This window comes from Cheilinus undulatus, linkage group 17 (genome assembly GCF_018320785.1).
Source record: "Cheilinus undulatus linkage group 17, ASM1832078v1, whole genome shotgun sequence".
Classification (NCBI taxonomy): Eukaryota; Metazoa; Chordata; class Actinopteri; order Labriformes; family Labridae; genus Cheilinus; species Cheilinus undulatus.
This window is the reverse complement of record NC_054881.1, coordinates 3762697-3783496: the sequence shown is the minus strand read 5'-3', so window position 1 is coordinate 3783496 and position 20800 is coordinate 3762697. Positions and strand designations below refer to the sequence as shown.

The following is a 20800-nucleotide window of genomic DNA, read 5'->3' as shown; positions in this document are numbered from 1 at the left end:
CTCCAGCAGTGACCAAATGTAAACCAGACAGTTTTCTGATAATACTCTGGATAAAAACTACTTTACAAAAGCAGCTCTCTCCCTCCACTTTGATTATATCCTGATCTGCTTCAGGCCTGAAGGACAGAGATTTTATAATACAGCAGCAGAAAACTGAACTGTGCTTTTACTGGAACAATGCAGCTCCTGTCTGTTCTGTCTGGTTTCTGATGAGCAGCACAAACTTGTAAAGGAAGCGTCCTTGGCCGTGTCTTTTTATGAGGAAAGTAATCCTCTCTGAGGAGAAAAGCTTTTGTGCTCACTGAGAACAAACTGACACAAATGATGTTTCAGAGCCCAGGAGCAGAGAAGTTCTTCATCTATAGGACTGATTTTACACTTCATAATAACGCTATTATCAGTGATTTACCTTAGACCACTGTAGACCATGAGAAGAGTCACTGAAGTTTCATTTAGGCCATTTAAACTTCTTATAAAGAGAGAACAGTGGGCAAATCTGTGCTGAATAACATGGCACTGAAATGCCAACACTGATTAAAAAGGACTAAACCTGTTATAGAATTTTTAGTTAATAATCAAAGTTTCATAGCCAGAAGAAAAATCTAAGTTTTGTAGCTGCATCAGCAGCTCTAGAGCCACATGTGGCTCTTTTGTGATGATTTGTGGCTCTCTTATGTCTTAATTTGAAATATTATTCCCCCAGAAAACCTTCATAAGGGGAAACTATGACCTAGGAAATTATCCATTGAAAGTCACTTTAATCAGTTTGAATCCCCACATTAATACAGTATGCTTTCATTTCAAGCCTTTATTTTTTGTCTGCACATTTCCATTGCCCTTAGTTGCAATTTTTGCCTTTCTTTCCAATTTTTTTGCAACTTTAAATCAATTTACACGGCTTTAATCCCACTTTTGCCATCTCTTTTTGCCCATTTTTACTACTTCCATCCCATTTTGCCACCAGTTTTTTTGTCTCTTTTATCCTGCTTTTGGTATTTGCAATTTCTTTCCCTTTGTTGCCATTTTTTGCCACATTTTCGCCCATTTAAGCCGTGATATTTCCCATATTTTTGCACATTTTAGTCCCTTTTACACTCGTTTTTTGCCATGTTTTTGCTGCTTTTTGTCCATTTTTCCAATATTTTTGCACATTTCAGTCACTTTTACACTACTTTTTTTGCCATGTTTTTGCTGCTTTTTGACCATTTTTTCCTCACATTTTTCCCCATTTCAGTCACTTTGAGCCTTCAAACCCACTTTGCCATCTCTTTCTGCCCATTTTTACTACTTCTATCCCATTATGCCACCAGTTTTTTTGCTTCTTTTATCCTGCTTTTGGTATTTGCAATTTTTTTCCCTTTGTTGCCACTTTTCATCCATTTAAGCCGTGTTTTGCAATTAAATGCCACTGTTTTCAGCATCCTTGCCACTCTTTCCTGATTTTAGCCCGTTTTAGTCACTTTTAAACTTATTTTTTGCCATGTTTTTGCTGTTTTTGCTGTTTTTTGCCACCTGTAACTCATTTTTTGGTAACTTTTTACCCTATTCTACAACTTTTTCTCCCTGTTTTTCCATTTTTCACCCACTTTTTGCCATTTTATGTCTACTTGCCCCATTTTGCCCCTTGTTGCCACTTTTTTACTGCTGTTTGATCATTATTTGCCACCTTGTATTTATTTCTATTGCCACTTTAATCAGCTTTTGCCACTTTTCACCACTTAGACTGGGACTCTTGCAAAGGCATTTTTCAACAATTTGGCGTTTTGGTGGAGCAGGGTTGCGTAATCTGCTCTAAATGTTTGACATCTCCATGACTGAAGACTGCTACATGGGAAAGCATGAACTGCTCCAGGAAGCTGCTGTTATGTTGCTGTACCTCATTCATATTTTATGCTGCTAGCTCATGATGGACCATGATTACTCTCTGCCATCGGTGGCATGTTCTGTTGCAACTCACCCTGTTGGTCTTGACTATGTTTGATTCAGAGATTGTTTTCATTGGAGGAAATGCCTCCACTGATTCCCTACTACCCTTGATGTCATCTTTAGTCTGTGTTTTTATCAAGAGCCTCGTGGCGATGGAACTGAAAGTAGATACTGAGCAAAACCAACATTTTGCTTTCTTAAATTTTTTTCATTGCGAGAGAGAAATGCTCTTAAAAGGTCACTACCAGTTTCGTACTTGGAGCAGTCTCAGGATGTACATTCTCAGACCGCTTCCAGGGTGAATGGGGGGTTTTCTCCCTCACTATGAAGAAATTTATGAATGAAATCATATTGGATTTCTGTCTAGTAAATACGACATATGAGGTGCTATTATTATGGAACAGACTCCTTAATTCAGTGGTGGAATTTTATATAATATGCATTTAAACAAAACATGAAAATAGAGCTTTATGTTTAAATTTCTAGTACTGTTCAAGTAGAAAAGGGCTGTCTTATTCAGGATGCAAACAAGCTGGAAAAATTTTAATTCTTGCACAGTATGTACATTAAATTCTCTCACCAGGAGACTCTCAATCAAAACTGTAACTACTGATGGCATCAAGGGTAGGGAAATATGTGAGTAATTCCCTAAACTTCACCTGCTCTCCCTCAAATGAAAACAATCTCTGAATTGACCATAATCAAAACAAACAGAAAGAGTTTGGGCAGTAGAACATGCAGCCAAAGCCAGAGAATAATCATGGTCCATCATGAGTACGATGCTCAAAACATGAACGAGGTACAGCAACAGAGCGGCAGCTTCCTGTAGCAGTTCATGCTTATATTTGGGATTACCCTGTTCATGCTGGAAGCAGTTTGTGAGTGCATACGCACAGTAAGACCACATCCAGCGTGGACATATAAATGTACTTTTAAATGCATTTCCCCCTCATTATGAGAATAATAATAACAATAATAATAATAATAATAATAATACATTTTATTTGTGGGCGCCTTTCTGACACTCAAGGTCACCTTACAGACAACAATAGTGCAAAACAGTAAGATAATAGTAAAAATTGCATAAGTCTAAAAACAAACAACTAGACATGATATAAAGAAGACACATTAAGATTAAGGACACATTAAAAGACGTGGATCAGGTGGGGGAGCAAGGCGAAAGAGGTGAGTTTTGAGCCGGGTTTTGAATATGGGGAGGGACTCAATGGAGCGGAGGTCAGGAGGGAGGGAGTTCCAGAGGTTGTGGGCAGAGCGACTGAAAGCTCTAGCCCCCATGGAGGACAGGCGGGCGGGGGGAGTTGACAGGAAAATTTATGAATGAAAACAAAACTGTTTTCTGTTTAGTAAATATGCCGTATGAGGTGCCATTTTTATGCAGTTCAAAACAAGAGTTTGGTGGAGCTGGGCAGCCCCGGTCTGTACTGTCACAATGTTTTGGTTGAGAGCCCCCTGGTGGTGGAATTTTACATAATATACATTTAAACAAAAGCATTTAAAGTAGAGCTTAACAGAAACTTTTCTAGTGCTGTTCAAGTAGAAAAGGATGTTCTTATTCAGAATGAAAACATGCTGGAAAAATTAGGCAGTGCTCGTGTGCATGTGCACACTAAGACCACTCCCAGCATGAACACGGAAGTGCACTTTTAGATGCATTTCTCCCTCATTATAAGAAATGGATGAATGAAAACAAAACATCTGTTTTCTGTTTAGGAAATACCTCTTATGAGGTGCATTTTCATTGAGGGTATGTATTTTCTGACTCTATTTAGACAGACATTGGATAGAGTCAGAGACAGAGATGAATGATAGGGGATAAGACATGCAGGAAAGGAGCCACAGGCCCGGCTTGAACCCAGGCTACCTGCATCCAGATATGCAACCTGACTACAAGACCATCTGTGTCCACTTTTAGCTATTTTTAAGCATGGCATGACAGACAACCATGAAACTGAAGGTGAGAAAAAAACATATTCCAGCCATTAAAGTGTTTGATACAGCGTCATGTTACCTGTGCGTATCTGTCCAGCGTGTGAGTGAAGGTGTGTGAGTGGTAATGCTCCAGCAGCCTCTCCTGAAGGTAGTTATGACAGAGCTCAGACCAGCCGGCCGCTCGCTCCTCTGCAGCGTGTCTCGGGTTCCTCAGACCGGGAGTGTCCACGACCATGACGGATGCCAGCGTCAGCTGCTGACTGCTCAGAGCTCTACACAGAAAAACCCATAAAACCAGACCAAATTATGAGCCACGTACCTGTAGGTGTTCAGACAGGAGTTAGCTTTAGGGTAGTGCATTGTTGGTTTAAGTGGGGGGGGGGGGTAATTGGGCAGCCAAGCTTGTAACCTTGATTTCAATAAAGGGAGATTCAATGATTCACCTGTTTATAAGTGAGACAATGGTGGTGAAGAGTTCTTCATAAAGTCCTGCAGCCATCCCTTCTACACACTGAGCGGCCGTCAGCCTCGGACCTGCAGAAAACACAACCACATGACTCATTCAGGACATGGTTTGAGGTGTTTACTTCCTGCTCATGCCCCATAGATGTCTGATAAATTCACTAGATTAGTGTTGGGTATTTAATGATTTCAGTACCAGCACCCTTTATCTTAGTCCACACTCATTTTTCATGCCTTTAAACATTCTCCCAGCATCTTTGTGTCTGTGCTTCGTCACTGTCTCTCACCCTCCTCTGCCTCAGCAGCATTGTTCCTCTCTCTGCTGCCCCCGGTGGCTCTCTGCAGCAGCTGTCGGAGGTGATGTTTGAAGACAGCGGTGTGCAGGTCCTCTCCCTCGCAGCCCAGCACGCCGCTCGCCACCTGAGCGCTGTCGAAGCTCACAAACTGTCTCCTGCCCACTGAGAGCACAGAGGGAGGACATGGGTTATGACAGAGGCAGTGATGGAGAGAGGGTTGGTTTCATTATTTCACACTCAGACAAGACAGAAAGAAGGCACGTCCACATTAGCAGCTGGAAAAAGGCCCAGAAATATAAACTAAGACAAAATATGTACAATAAAAACAGAGAGAGTAAATGAAAGAAGCTGTGTCTAAAGAACATGTTCTTCTCTTATCTGTCAACATCTCAGCTGATTAAAAACAGTCTTTTTTATTCGTGGAAGTCAGTGACTTAAAGTTTAAAGTTTGGGAGCACTTGCAAATTTTTTTTGTTTTAAAAAGAAAACATTTTCATGCAGTTCACAAACAGTTTTCAGCAACTGTCAGTCCTCTGCATCAATCTCCTGATAATTCAAGTTAATCATGCTGCACAGCAGAGGTGTGCATGGGGGGGCAGAGGGGGGAAGCCCCCCCCCCCCGTGGCCCAACTGTTGAAAAACGCGTGCCAAAGTGCCCTCTTGGGAGCCAAAATGCGTGTTAAAGTGCCCTCCTCATTGGCAAAACACACTAAACTGCCCTCTCGGGTGATAAAAGAAACACTTAATTGCCCTCTTGGCTGGTTTAAACATGATAAACTGCCCTCTTGGGTGGTAAAAACGCGTGCTTAAGTGCCATCCCGGTTGGCAAAACACCACTGCTCTCTTGGGTGGAGAAAACACACTAAACTCCAGAAGACCATTAGGACCAAGAAATACTATGAACACTACTGTTGCAATGACTTTTATGTTGGGCCCTTTTTTGATCTCTATTGAGCCAGAACTATATCTCACAGAACCAGTTTGGATTATCTGGTGCTAATAAGGTGTTAAAATGCACTAGAATACAGGAAATGGCATCTACTTCATTGAAAATGTTCTGGGGGAAGACCCAAGATTGTTCCGGAAAAAAAAAAAAAAAAATACTAACAGACAAAAGTGTAGGCGTCAGTGTGCAAACATAATTAGTGCAACATGATCTTTTTCTGCTTTTCATCATGCAAAAATGTGTGTGCAAAGACCTGAACTCATGCAGAATGTGTGTTTGTACTGTCCCACTGAAATCAACAGAGATGTCCCTGAAAAAGACGCCTGGATGGAACCATATGTTGCTCCAAAACCAGTATGAATCTCTCAGTATTAATGTTGCATTCACAGATGTGCAAGTGAGCCATGCCATTGGCACTAATACACCCAAAACCACCACATATGCTGGCTTTAGAACTTTTCCTTGATAACAATCTGGATGGTTGTTTTCCTCTGTAGCCCAGAGGACTTGATGGCCATCATTCCTGAAATGTGGACTCATCAGACCTCAGCACACTTTTCTATTTTAGGTGAGTCCATCTCAGATGATCTCAGGCTCAGAGAAGTGGGCGGGGCTTCTGGATGCTGTTGATAAATGTCTTTGTCTTTACAAGGTAGAGTCTGAACTTACATTTGTAGTGTTCCTGAGCTCATGTTCTAGTATCCATCACAGAGAGATGTTGGTTTTTAATGCAGCACTGCCTGGGAGGTCAAAGGTCACAGGCATTCATCATTGGTTTTCAGCCTTGCTTCTTACATTTAGAGATTTCTCCAGATTCTCTGAATCTTTGAAAGACATTATGAACAGTAGATGGACAAATCCTAATTCCTTGCAGTTGCATCTTGAGGAATGTTGTTCCTACACTCTTGGACCATCCTAAAGTCTTTTACAAAGTTGTTTGTGACTGACTGAGCCTCTCAGGAGTGCTCCTGTTATACCTGTTACCAAATAACCTGCTTGCCTGTGGAATGTGCCAGGTGTTTCTGGAGCATTCCACAACTTTTCCAGTCATTTCTTGCTCCTGTCCCAACTTTTTTGGAATATGTTGTAGGCATTTAACTTATAATATGTGCATATTTTAATACCGCTAAAGCATATCAGCGTGAGCATTAAATATCTTGTCTTTGTGCTGTACTTTGTTGAATAAAGTGTTGAAAAGCATTTACATTTTTGGATTTAGAGTTTGCACAAAGTCAAATGAGCAGATGTGCTGCAGAGTATTAGTATTAATCACTCAGTTGCTCTTTGTAAATCGGAGATTTGTTGTGCTTTATCTTGTGCATCATCTTAATTTGTCCAGTTTGCAGCTTTTTCATTAAAATTAATGACACTTTTATTTTTTTGCACTGCTCCTTTATTGTGCTGCAGCTGCTGCTTTAGAAAATCCTGTCGGATAAATAAACTTGTTTTCTATTTTTTCAGGGTGCTTTACATGACAGAAATTTATCCATGTGTGTGTTGAGGGTTAGCAGAGCATTAGTGATGAAGATGAAGATGAGTCAGTGTTACCTTTGCAGGCCCCAGCTGCTCCCAGATGGTAAATACCAGCCAGAACATGCCAGATCGCCTTCTGCTCGCCAGACGAGAAGCCCAGCGTTTCCATGGCAGTCAGCAGCTTGGTGAAGGCCACAGACGCTCGCTGCTTCTCCTCAACCTGACGACACATGCAGACGCACAGAGACAGGGAGGAAGAGGAGGGACGAAATGAGACTCTTAATAAGGAGGAAGAAGAGCTGAGTCACATCTCGTCTCCCCTCATGCTCCGACTTTCCTCACAGCAGGATTCCTCCTCTTCAAAACCTTTTTTTTGGCTCATTTTTCTATTTTCACTCCCTCTGTGATATTACCCAGACATGAGCACTGTGGTCAAACAAACTGAAAATGTGTCTTTGAATTTGTTTGATGCAAATTCACTCTGCAAATTCATTCTGCATTGCAAAGCAGTTTTAAATAAAGAGCATTTATCTTATCTCATGCACTTGCAAAAATTTGAGTTTTTGCATTTTTTGTTCCAAAGCAAATCAAAGACAAAATTCCGTCTCTGCATGCTAAAGCATCCTCGCTTCGTGGGAGACTTTGTCAGCATCATTTTTCATCCAAGTTAAGAAGCTAAACCTCTAAAGGCTGGAGGACCTGCAGGAAGAGAGCAACAGCTCATATTCCCTTCGATATCTGGAATATTGAATGACTGTTTTGATTGTTTCTGAGGTCAACATGTTCATAACTGTGAAGCTTTTAGTTCATATATTTATGCTAAACTTTAAACTTAAAACTCAAGAGTTCGGATCTGGGATCCGGCCCAGGGTGCTCACTGACCTTGGTTGGATGAACGATGCCAAAAGAGTTGGACTCAGGGAGCTGATGCAGCTGCAGCTCTGTCCTGATGAGAGAAAAACATGAACGGTTTCAGACATTTGGAAACTGCAGAGTCCTGCTTAGGCTGTGCATCTTAAACAGAGCAGAATGTAGAGGGACGTGCACTAAATTCCTCTGCAGCATGCACTCTAGACAGCACACATTATGATGTCAAAATAAGGCCCAAAATCTACAAGATCTGAGTTAATCTGCTCACATGAATGCCAGGTGAAATATGATGCTTAGACTGACGCTTTAATGTCATAGAGGTGTGACGTCTCATAGAAATGCAGGAGAAAATGTTACATGCTGGATTTAATCAGCGTTACCTCATCTCTGTGCTGAGTCCTGCCAGCATCTGAGAGAAGACCAGGAAGTTACTCTCTCCTGGAGTTTTCTGACACACCTTCCATTTATCCAACATCATCGTCTGAAGGAGAGAGAGGACAGAAGAGGAGATGAGTAACTTCACTTGCAGCAGTCTAAAAATCTAAATATGTAGGAGTTTCATGCCTGTAGGTGTCCGGCTGCCGCCTGTCCTGCGTGGTTAAAGTCCAGAGAGAAGACCATGGCAAAGCGAGAGGAGGCGTCGCTGTGCTGCGAGCTCACGCAGCCAAAAGAGCGGAGGATGGTGAACATGGCCTGCACGCGCTCAGCTGAGGACAGAAACAAACATAGATCAAAATGTCTAAAAATGATTAAGTGTTAACATAGTGGCTCCGCTCACCGCTGATCTTCTCCCCAGTCGTTCCCGCCTGTTTCAGCAGATTGAGCGTGAAGGCCTGACACGCCGTCGTCTTCCCCGTCCCGCTGCGTCCCACTGCGCACACGCTGTGGTCTCTCCTGGTCCCGACCATGGACACGTACACACGTTTAACCAGAGCCGACAGAGCCGGGGGGGCGTCCCACACCGACTCTCCACGACGGGACTTTGGAGTCTGACAGAGAAGAAGAAAAAATAAAAACAATGGCTTCAAAGTCAACAAAGACCTTAATATAAGGCACAAACATGAATATAGATTTGGGTTTGGTGCCATAATATACATATTTAAACACAATTTAATGGAGAAAACTACTGAAAACTAAAAATGATGCTGGAAAAACAGGATTTTTGTTATTTGGGAGATTTTTCTTTCATTATGAGACATGTTTATTTTAAAGACTCTACAAATACTTGGGGAAAAAAAACAGATAAAACAACAAATTAATCGGGACTTTTGCATTGACAGTTAAGGTTGAATGCAGGGGTATAAAGGGCAGAACAGGAGGCCCTGATCCTTAAATAATTTAATATATCAACAGTAAAAATGACCAGCATTATCATTTATTTTTAAAAGTCTAATTTGAACACAGTTCACTAAACATGAAAGAAGTTACTGTCAGCCCATTATTGGTCATACTAGAAATTTGAATGCAGACTTATTTTAAGTAAATCCTGCAAAGTGCACATAGATTTTGCATGTTTTTTTTTTACTTTTTATATGAGTTAATCTACAGATAAAACCTTAAATATTAAAATAATGTGCTCAATATTAGGAAAAACTAGAACAAAGGTCAAGCTAAAGTCAACCAAAGTCAAACTACCGCTGAAGTCTAGCCTAGTAATATCTAAACAAGTGGAGTATAAAACAAAAGTTTTTTAAAAGCATGATTATAAAATAAAAAAGGTGCTTTTTAAGTGTAAGTGATGTTGGCTCACCTTGCTGTGCGTCTGTAACGGAGGCCAGAAGTTCAACAGGTTTGGTCCAGCTTGTGTTAGCGGCATGCTAGCTTTAGCCCGGCTGGTGAGCGTGTGCAGGACTCCACATTCGTTAACGCTCTGCAGGTCGCTCAGGTCCTCGCACAGGTCCAAGTCTGACGGGTTACACTGAGGAGGAAGAAGAGAGAAGAATTACAGCCTTTCTCTCCTGGTAATAAAGAAGAATCCAGTGCCGGATCATGGTTAGGTCCCTAACTTTTACAAAAACATTCAGCATTACCCACAGAAGGAGCTAATCCGTACCTTTTCGATCTCATACTCAGTAACATCGTGTAGCGATCTATCAGTCTGCAGGCGGACTCTCACTCGGCCTTCTGGGAGTTCAGGTGTGCCTTCATCTGGCTTCAACTGGGTGGCTGAAACATTGCAACAGAGAAGACCATCATAACACAGTTCTCTCCACGTTAGGCCACAAAACCTGCAACTAAAACTGTAAATATAAAAGAAGGGTTAAAATAAATCTATACAATAAATCAAAATCATGAGGCTTAATATCATTGTCTTGAGTTTTATCTCAGTTTTGCTAACATTAAAACTCTAACTTTCACTTTTATCTCATATTTTAATTGTTAAATATCATTTTGATTTTTACTCAGTTTTGCTAAAATTTCAACTCCTAACTTTCACTTTTATCTCATATTTTAATTGTTAAATATCATCATTTTGAATTTCGATCTCATATTTTGACCTTTATAACTCATGATTTTTACTTTTATCTCATTTTTTGACAGTTAAAAATCATGGTTTCAGTATTCTTTTGCCTTTTAAAACCATTATTTTGACTCTATATGTCATGTTTTTACCTTTGTAATTCATAAGTTTGACTGCTCCAATATATCCCAGAATGCATGGTGAGAAGTGCTGCATAAATGATGATCACTTGCAAACAAATATCTCCCATCATGCATCACAGTTGAGAGCTTTAAAGAGCAGAAAGTGACGTCTTACTCCTCTTAGAGGGCGGAGAGCACAGAGACACTGAACAGGTCGTATTTGGAGACATTTTTACTGAAAATAATAAATGATGTAGCTTTACTGCATTAATAAGGTGCTAAAGATTAAGACAGAGTAATATATTTATCCAATGACGATAACAGTGTGCAGGGAAGTAAAAGATATTTCTCTTAAATGTGGAGGATTCAGAGGAAACTATCATATAATAGAAACACTTTATCATAAGTTTGTATGTTTGCATTCATCTCTAATCTTCTCCTGTTTGATTCTCTGATGTAAACGCTGGTGGTCAGAGGTCTGGGTGAGGGTCTGATGGGATTACAGCGGGGTAATGAGTAGCTAGATGTAGTAACAGATTGGCGCTAGGTGCTGATTGGATGAAAGGAGCAGACGGACATCTGCAGCATCAGGAGAGACATGATGTAACTGATGTGTAACACGATAAATGAAGGTAGAATAACACTCTGAAGGATTAGCAGAGATTATATGTGGATTATCAAAGGACTTCACTAATCCAGGCACAGTATGGCCTCCATACAAAGGAGATTATATATATATATATGTTTTTACAGCTAACGTATAGATGTACCTGATCTGTTTTAACCACAGAGACGGTGCTTTTAACGCCTGAAGTCTGATGTTTTTGAAAATGCTTTATGATAAAAATCAGAAAGAAAACGCAGATCATTTCTTATAGCACATGTTCTCTGAGGTTCTAGTTTGATTTTGCTTTGAATTATGCAGAATATTGTTTTGGATCATAGTGTGGAGCCACATGCAGCTCCCTCCTCATGAAATGCAGCACATGAGCCTCTGAAATACACTATATTGCCAAAAGTATTCACTCACCCATCCAAATAATGTAAATCAGGTGTTCCAATCACTTCCATGTCCACAGGTGTATAAAATCAAGCACCTAGGCATGCAGACTGTTTCTACAAACATTAGTGAAAGAATGGCTCGCTCTCAGGAGCTCAGTGAATTCCAGCGTGGTAATGTGATAGGATGCCACCTGTGCAACAAGTCCAGTGGTCAAATTTCCTGGCTCCTAAATATTCCACAGTCAACTGTCAGTGGTATTATAACAAAGTGGAAGCCATTGGGAATGACAGCAACTCAGCCACCAAGTGGTAGGCCACGTAAAATGATGGAGAAGTTGAGGCACATAGCGCACAGAGGTCACCAACTTTCTGCAGTCAATCGCTACAAATCTCCAAACTTCATGTGGCCTTCAGATTAGCTCAAGAACAGTGGTAGAGAGCTTCATGAATGGGTTTCCATGGCCGAGCAGCTGCATCCAAGCCGTTCATCACTAAGTGCAATGCAAAGCGTGGGATGCAGTGGCATAAAGCACACCGCCATTGGACTCTAAAGCAGTGGAGACACGTTCTCTGGAGTGACGAATCACGCTTCTCTGTCTGGCCATCTGATGGATGAGTCTGGGTTTGGTGGCTGCCAGGAGAACGGTACTTGTCTGACTGCATTGTGCCAAGTGCAAAGTTTGGTGGAGGGGGGGATTATGGTGTGGGCTTGTTTTTCAGGAGCTGGGCTTGGCCCCTTAGTTCCAGTCAAAGGAACTCTGAATGCTTCAGCATACCAAGAGATTTTGGACAATTCCATGCTCCCAACTTTGTGAGAACAGTTTGGGGATGGCCCCTTCCTGTTCCAACATGACTGTGCACCAGTGCACAAAGCAAGGTCCATAAAGACATGGATGAGAGAGTTTGGTGTGGATCAACTTGACTGGCCTGCACAGAGTCCTGACCTCAACCCCATAGAACAGCTTTGGGATGAATTAGAGCGGTGACTGAGAGCCAGGCCTTCTGGTCCAACATCAGTGTGTGACCTCACAAATGCGCTTCTGGAAGAATGGTCAAAAAATCCCATAAACACACTCCTAAACCTTGTGGAAAGCCTTCCCAGAAGAGTTGAAGCTGTTATAGCTGCAAAGGGTGGACTGATGTCATATTAAACCCTATGGATTAAGAATGGGATGTCACTTAAGTTCATATGTGAGTCAAGGCAGGTGAGCAAATACTTTTGGCAATATAGTGTATCATTAAATCAGAAACAGGAAAAAAAAAAACATGACAAAACCTGCAATGAAGGATTCTTACTTCAGTTGCAAATGCACAAGAACAAAATACTCTACAACATAAAATAAAAATCTTCTCTCCAGTCTAAGTGTTCGTGTCTGACTCACCCAGAGTGAACCCATCCTTGTGGACGTACCACACATTTCCAGCTTCATACCAAACGTCCCTCGTCTGAAGGAGAGAAAACAAACTCATATGAGCTGTGATTCTTTGATAAGGTTCTAACACCTGCATTTTAAACCGCAGGTAGTCTAGTTGCTGTCTGTAATCCATATGTCCTAAAAAACCTATGGATTCAACGGTGCAAAAAGCCTGCTGAGCAAACTCTGATACCTTGGTGGTAAAATGCCTCACTATTTCTGGATAGTGAAAGAACAGCGATGAGTCAAGAAGAAGGGCTTCGGTAGGTTCCTGTAGTAGTGCATTCAGATAAACATAAGGCCCAACAGCCTTGACCTTTGACCTCCAAAATCTACTCAGTTCATCCTTGAGGCAGAGTGAAAATTTGTGCAAAATTTATAAAAGACTCTTCAAAGAGTTCCCGAGCACAGGGGTTCTCAACGTTGGGGTTGGGACCCCATTGGGGGTTGCGAGACACTAAAAGGGGGTCTCCAGATGCCTCAAGAAACTAAGAGTATTTTTAAATGACACTGTTGCCACTTCACACCAACTTCCAGCGAGCGAGGTTGCTTGCCGTTGGTCGGAGCAAACCCATGGCTGCGAACCGAAGCGCCACGGGTATATGAAATCGGAGGGAGGAGGGCTACTTACAACACAAATGGATTAACATGATATTTGTTTCTTTGATAAGAGTGCTTGTTGTTCAGGTTAAATATAAAATGACACAGCTTAACTTTACAATGGACCAGGATTTTGCTGGCCACGGAGTCTGGCTGGGCCACAGAAAGCTCTCCCATTTCCCCCCTCATGGGCGGCCTTGTCTGCACATGATTATTCTAGAAAGTTCATGGCTGTGTTCAACCACCTTCAGGTACAGTGGGGGTCCCCGGTCTCTAGCACTTTTATTTTGGGGGTCTCAGGCTGAAAATGTTGAGAATCACTGCCCTAGTGGTGAATGATTATGAGGCCCCTTGGCATTGACCTTTGACCCCAAATATCTAATCAGACCATATTTGCCTCTGTGTGGACATTTGTGCCAAGTTAAGGCCTTTGTACATCAGAGACAATGAAAGTAAATGGCACCTAAATGCAAATAATTCAGAGACGCGCCTTTCTACGCACATCTGGATCAACGCAATGTTCTACATATAGCATGGACATTCTTAAAAACATTCATGCTGCAAAAATCTGCAGCATGCATTGCACACTGGTAAGCTGAGATACATGACTGCACTGTTCCTACTGTGAAGTTTGGTGGAGGAGGGATGATGGTATGGGCTGTTCTTCAGGGTCTGGGCTAGACCCCTTACCTCCAGTGAAGGTCATACTAAGACATTCTGGACAATGCTATGCTTCCAACTGTGGCAACAGTTTGTGGAAGGCCATTTTCTATTCCAGCATGACTGTGACCCAGAGCACAAAGAAGGACTAGAAAGACAGAGCCCTGACCTCAACCCCATCCAGCCCCTTTGAGAAGAACTGGAATGGAGATTAAGAGGCAGGCCTTCTGGTCCAATATCAGTGCCTGACCTCATAAATGCTCTGCAGAATGAATGGACATAAATTCCCACAGAAACACTCCAAAATCTTAAAAGACATCTCAAATTCTGCCCTGTAATCCTCATCCTCACCTCCCTCCTGACTTGCTCCGTCACCGTCGTGTCTGCCTGCCTCCCCTCCGGCTCCTGCCTCTCCTCCATCCCCTCCTCTCTCCTCTCCTCCTGTTTGGCCTTCTTCACCTCCTCTATCCGCCCCTCCTGCTTCTTCTTCTGGATTTTCTCCAGTTTTATGTCAGACTGTATCTTCTTTGGCGGCTCTGGCGTGACCCGTCTCTGCTCCTTCTCGGGTGTGACCACGAGTCTCTGAGACGTGGACTTGTTGTCCGGCTTGGTGTTGGTGATCAGCTGCTCGGCCCGGAGGGCCATCTCGGCCTCGAGGATCGGAGGAGTCTGGTCTGGGAGGAGGAACTGTTGGACCAGGTTGTCGCTTAGTTTGCTTGGCTGAAGAGGGAAAAAAGAGAAATGAACTTCAAGGAGTCACTTTTGGGGAATGTCACAAATGTGTGGGTTAGCTTAGCTTAGCATAATGACTGGAAACAGAGGGAAACAGCTAGCCTAGCTCAGTCCTGCTCTGCTTAACATGGTAATCCAACCATTTTTAAACCCTTAGACAGCGTTACTCAACCCTGCTCAACCAAAGAGCCGAACTGTTGAAAATAAATTTCACAAGAGCCACAATCTAAGCAATTAAAATAAGTAAAACGTGGCAAAAATGGTCAAAAAGCAGCAAACACTGGCAAAAAGTGGCAAAAATGGGTGAAGAGTGGCAAAAAAATGAGTTATGGGTAGCAAAAATGGTCCAAAAGTGGCAAAAACGAGGAGAAAAATGAGTGAAAAGTGACAAAAATGGGCAAAATCAGAAAAAAGGAGGCAAAAATAGGCAAAAAGCATGAAAGATGGCAAAATGTGAAATTTTTGGCATTTAATTGCAAAAGGCAGCTGAAATGGTCGATGGTAAGTGTCAAAGAAGGCGAAAAAAGGGGCAAAAAATTGCAAAAAGCTGAATAAAAGTGTCAAAAAGGGGCTAAAAGCAGTAATGGGCAAAAAGAAAAAGAAAATGAGTTATAGGTGTCAAAAATGGTCCAAAAGTGGCAAAAGCACAGAGAAAATGAGTGAAAAGTGACCAAAATGGGCAAAAATCAGAAAAAGATTGGAAAAATAGGCAAAAAGCATGAAAGATGGCAAAATGGGAAATTAGTGGCATTTAAGGCAGCTTAAATGGTCAACGGTAAAGTGTCAAAAAAGGCAAAAAAAGGGGCAAAAAATTGCAAAAAGCTGGATAAAAGTGTCAAAAATAGGCTTAAGGCAGTAAAAATGGAATTAAAGTAGCAAAAAGTGGCAAATAAGGGTAATGGAAATATGCAGACAAAAATAGAGGCTAAAAATGAAGTTTGATGGTTAAAGCACTGTGTAAGTGTGGGAAACAAACTGATTAATGTTACTTTCAATGGATCTGAGGTAAAGTTTTTCTTTTTAAGGTTTCTGGGGGGGATAATATTTCACTGTCTGCCAGCCTGTTTCAGGACTTTCTCACTAAACTCCTCCTGGACTGAAAGGACAGAGTAATTCCTCACTGCTCTCTCGTCTTTGGCCTCTGGTTCTTTATGTTTGGTCTCCTTCTCTGAGTCTCTGACCAGCTGTTTGAGGAAACCGCCCGGCAGAGCGGACAGAGGAGGTGGAGGGACGGCTGTGGCTACCGGCGTTTTCTCCTCCTTTATCTGTGGGGCGATCGATAGGGGAGACAGCAGGTCATTATTCAATCTGGACGGTAGAAATAAGAGAAAAACACCAAGAATGTTCATGCAAGCTCGATATTTTCATGCACACATCTATGTCAGGGTCATTCAAACAACACTGAGTAAAAATATTTCTTCTGTTTTCTCCATTCAGGCTGTTTGTATGCAGAAACACGGACAAAAATGGATTAAGATCTGCTGTTTCTTAAACAAACACAGACGTCGTCGATTCAACCATGCACAGCAGGATTCCATCCATGCAGGTTTGATCAAAACTATTCATGTTGTTCTGATCAGGGATCCTTAGGAGCATCCACCGGTGGCAGCCATTGCTGTTGGCTTCCAGTACAACTAAACCCCGCCCATAGCTACCACGTCATTTATTCAGACGAAGCTGATTGAGCTTTGCATGATGCATCTGCTTTGCAAGGTTAGATATTACTGCGATAATGGAGCAGCTCTAGATCTGCATAAATGGCCTTGTGTTATGGCCGTGGGTCACTGGATGAGCTGCCTGATCTGAGTGATGTTTGCTCTGCGTTCAGCCGTGCAGACGTGATGTAAAGCTGCAGCGGCCCCTTTCAGCAATAAAAACAAAAAAATTTAAAATGTTTGATGAACAGAAGTGACCTGCAGGAAACCAAACCGCCATCGTGACTTAGTTCAAATGTAGATTTAGACATCAGAGGTGATTTTTATCTGCAGGTGAAAGAGTCGCACCACTCACCCCCAGACTCAAAAGTTTTAAACCCAGCTGAAATCTCCTGAACTTTCCACGGCTCAGAATATATTTTTAAAGTTTCCACTGTGTCTTTAGCCCTTATAGAACTGAGTCAGCAGCTGTGGAGAACATCCTGAGGGAACGAGATGTGCCAAACCCAGAAGTTTCTAGAGGTCTGACATTTAACTAACAAGAATCACCTGCTGACACAATCGGGACTATCCTAAAGGTCGATGTGGAACAGCTGCTTTTATTTCTCTGACCGGACCACGTCACCAGAGACCCTCTGAGTAATGATTCATCAGAACACGCCTGGTTGTATGACAGGGATGGTCCTGGTTTAGTTTAGACATGAGAGGGACGGAAACCAGACCCTTACGTTTCTATGGAGTCATCTATGATATATCAGGGCTGTACTGCTTTAGAAATGTCTTAGATTAATGTTGAATCTCTCTGCTTGAGCTGTGGTATAAAAAGAAGCTTTATTCTAGCTGATTTTATCTGAGAGAACAGAGAGAACACAGATCGACTGAATAAGACCAAGGTAGAGAGGGAAAGCTGTCTTTTAATCAAATACACTGTTGGAGAATTAAAACGCCATCTCTGGAGTCTTATGTTCTGTTATTTCAGAAACAACCATTTGAAAATAAAAACCAGAATATTTTCCCTTTTCAGATACAACCCCAATGCCAAAAAATTTGGGACACATGTAAAATATTGATAAGAGAAAAAGTCAATGATTGTTGAATCTCAAACCCACATACATATCACATATCAGATGTTGAAACTGAGACGTTTTACTGTTTCATGTATAAAATATTAGCTCAGTTTGAATTTGATGGTGGCAACACATCTCACAAAAATATGGACAGGCCAACAAAGGCTGGAAATGCCAGTGGTAGAGGTTACCTGGCGACAGGTCAGTAACATGACTGGGTGTAAAAGGAGCATTTTAGAGAGACAGAGTCTCTCAGAAGTCTGTTAATTTGGTTAACTAAAGCTCTGACTAAAACTATTAATCGACAGACTTTTTTCCACAACAAAAACTAGATTAAAACTAACAAAAATAGATCTTTGATGACTGGAACTGACAAAAACTAATTTTATTTTGTGTCAAGATGACTAAAACTAGACTAAAATCTAATGTAGTTTTCGTCGGACATTCAAAATCCGTGATATTTCTCCACTCTGGGTAAATCTGTCAAAAAACAATGCATCTGTATCTATTCTGCCTCTCAGCTGTAGAAAGCAGGGACTAACTCAGCAGAGGATCATCACAGTTACAAAAACCTTCAATCATCGTACATATTATGGTATGATTTCAATCTATTTTTGTAAAATCTCGCAAACTGTTTAAAAAAAATTTCTCCCTTTTTTTCCATTTTTTTATGTCCCTTAAAAAATAAAATTTCTCCCTTAATTTTTTTTTGTCTCCCTTAATTTTTTTTTCTCCTGTGTCCCTCAAGGGGCTCCGTAAATTTTGAAGGAAGTTATCATCAGTGCTAAGTTTTGTTCATTTTTTATTACTGGTGAAGGTTGAGAGTTTATGGTTAAATGTTGACCCTGTTAGGTCCTCAGGTTAGACCTGAATCCAAAATCTGGCCCCTGCTGTGACTGAGTTTGACACCCTTGTTTTAGAGCAACATATGCTCCCATCCAGACGTCTCTGTCAGCAAGACAATGCTAAACCACATACCACATCCGTTACAACAGCATGGCTTCACGGGAGAAGAGTCCAGGTCTTGAACTGGCCTACCTGCAGTCCAGGACCTTTCAGCAGTAGAAAACATTTGGAGCAAAGGAGACGCAGGACTGTTGAGCAACTAGATTCAGACAAGAATGGGACAACATTCCTCCCCCCAAAACTCCAGCAGACTGTTGTTAAGAGAAGAGGGGATGCTACACATTGGTAATCGTGGCTCTGTCCCAACTTTTTTGAGATGTGTTGCTGCCATCAAAATGAGCGAATGATTTCCATGAAATGTTAAATGTCTCAGTCATAACGTCTGATATGGGTTTGTTTTTTTTTTTTGTTCTATTGTGAATAAAATATGGGTCTAGTCCTCACACAGGGGGATATTTCTGAAATCTGAGGTTTAAATTTGTGTATTTTCAGTTGTTTGAAATATGAAGGAGCCTGGTGATGATAGAGTCTGTCTGATTTAGCCACATGCAGAGTTTGCACTTTCTCTGACGTGTTTTAAAGTTCTGAAAATCACCACAAACATGAGCTCTGACTGGTTCCTAACCACAGATATATCAGCGACAGTTTGGGTCTTCAAAAAGCTCGCCCTAAACATGCAGGATGACTAACAGAGTCATGACAGCAGGAGACGGCCTCTCAGTGATGATTCAGGGTCAGAGCTGAGTCCACTCCCCGTCTTATCCATGCAAACACACACACACACACACACACACACACACATGCATTTAGGATGATAGATGCAGCATGCAGCGTCTCTGCACCTTCTGCTCCCACAGCTTTAAGCGTGACGACAGCGCCATGGCTGCACAGAGGGGGGGATGGTTCGGGGGTTCAGGGATGTGTGTGTGGTGGTGGGGTGGGGGTGGATGGGGTCACGGAGATGCCAGCCAGCTGTGATGTCAGAGTGGCGGTGCGCGTGCGTGCAGAGTCCTGAGAGAGAGAGACACGAAGCTTCAGCCGTGGAAATGATGAGAGGTGTCAGATCGTTTTTCAACTTCAACTTGATAAGAGACAAAAAAGGGAGGATTTATTCCCTCTGATCACGTCAGTCAGAGAGGAGTTATCTCAGAAACGCTCTCAGACGTCACGCTGATACACTTTTCCATTACTGAGATGTTTCAAACATACTTTATGTCCACTGAGGCGGGTTTAAGAAAGTCTCTACTCCTCGTCCTGCTGCTGAAAAGATCAGCAAGTCTGCAGAAACATCACTCCTCACATCTCATCAGTCATTCTAAGTTTATAACCCAGAAACATGTTAACCATCACCCTAATTTACATGCCAAATTAGTCACAAGTAAAGGGAATGCTTGTATTTTAACACAGAGTAAATCAATGGAGTCAGTGCTTTCACAGATCTAATCTGGCTTTAACCTCGATGATTTTAAGGCTCAGTTTTTCCTCCACATCCTGCAGTCACAGGGAGACATGTTAGGATTCAAAGCTTGTTGCTGCTGATTATCAGTCTGAATAACTCTCAGGTTTGTGGAGTCAAATGATCATTTTACTGCTCCTGATCCAGTCAGATCCTTGCTAGTCTGCTCAGGTTGCTGCTGACAGAATACCTGCAATAGCCAATGAGATTAGGCCGACCAGGAAGTGTCGTCAACCACATGTCAACCAAATTCGAACATCTCTTCCTGAAGATGCTGCTCTTATGTTTTTACATTCAATGATCCTCTCACATATTGACTACTGCATAACTAGCTGGTCACTTACAGGAGCATCACATCTGAAACCTGTTGAATCCCTGTATAAGAGCATTAAAAATACTGGACAGGAAACCGTTCTTGTGCCACCATTGTAATATCCTCCAAAAGTACAAGCTCTTGAGCTTTGAAATTTTTCAAAAATTTAAAATTGCCTGTCTAATATGTAAAGTCTTACATGGGCTAGCACCGCCTCCACTAAATGATTACATCAAACAGAAAACAGTCAATGAGTCTTCAGTTAAACTGACCAGAGCACCTGTTAGAGGGGACTGTGAGATACCTCTTAGGCGCTCCACCTTTGGGCAAAATGTCAAATCTTTCAAAGGGAGCACACTGTGGAACACTCTACCGCTGTCAGCCAGGGGATGCTCCAGCTTTGCAAGTTTCAAGGGTAATCTGAAAACGTGGCTCAGGACAAACCATAACTGTGACCATGTTTAACATTTCAGTATCTCCATGCACAC

General features: G+C 41.9%; 1 protein-coding gene across 2 annotated transcripts in view; it reads right to left on the bottom strand.

Moving 5' to 3' along the window:
- LOC121524650 (unconventional myosin-XVIIIb-like) overlaps nucleotides 1-20800 on the bottom strand; it is a 79195-nt gene that overhangs the window by 50129 nt on the left and 8266 nt on the right. For both annotated transcript variants that reach the window (XM_041810080.1, XM_041810081.1), the window contains exons 2-15: nucleotides 19386-19554; nucleotides 16037-16180; nucleotides 14535-14903; nucleotides 12891-12954; nucleotides 9977-10089; nucleotides 9674-9841; nucleotides 8702-8912; nucleotides 8488-8630; nucleotides 8304-8404; nucleotides 7936-7999; nucleotides 7129-7273; nucleotides 4626-4796; nucleotides 4320-4410; nucleotides 3956-4148 (exon numbers count right to left, since the gene is read on the bottom strand). In XM_041810080.1, coding sequence (XP_041666014.1) covers nucleotides 3956-4148; nucleotides 4320-4410; nucleotides 4626-4796; nucleotides 7129-7273; nucleotides 7936-7999; nucleotides 8304-8404; nucleotides 8488-8630; nucleotides 8702-8912; nucleotides 9674-9841; nucleotides 9977-10089; nucleotides 12891-12954; nucleotides 14535-14903; nucleotides 16037-16180; nucleotides 19386-19424 — 2016 coding nt within the window. In that variant the 5' untranslated portion in view covers nucleotides 19425-19554. The remainder of the gene's footprint in view (nucleotides 1-3955; nucleotides 4149-4319; nucleotides 4411-4625; nucleotides 4797-7128; nucleotides 7274-7935; nucleotides 8000-8303; nucleotides 8405-8487; nucleotides 8631-8701; nucleotides 8913-9673; nucleotides 9842-9976; nucleotides 10090-12890; nucleotides 12955-14534; nucleotides 14904-16036; nucleotides 16181-19385; nucleotides 19555-20800) is intronic.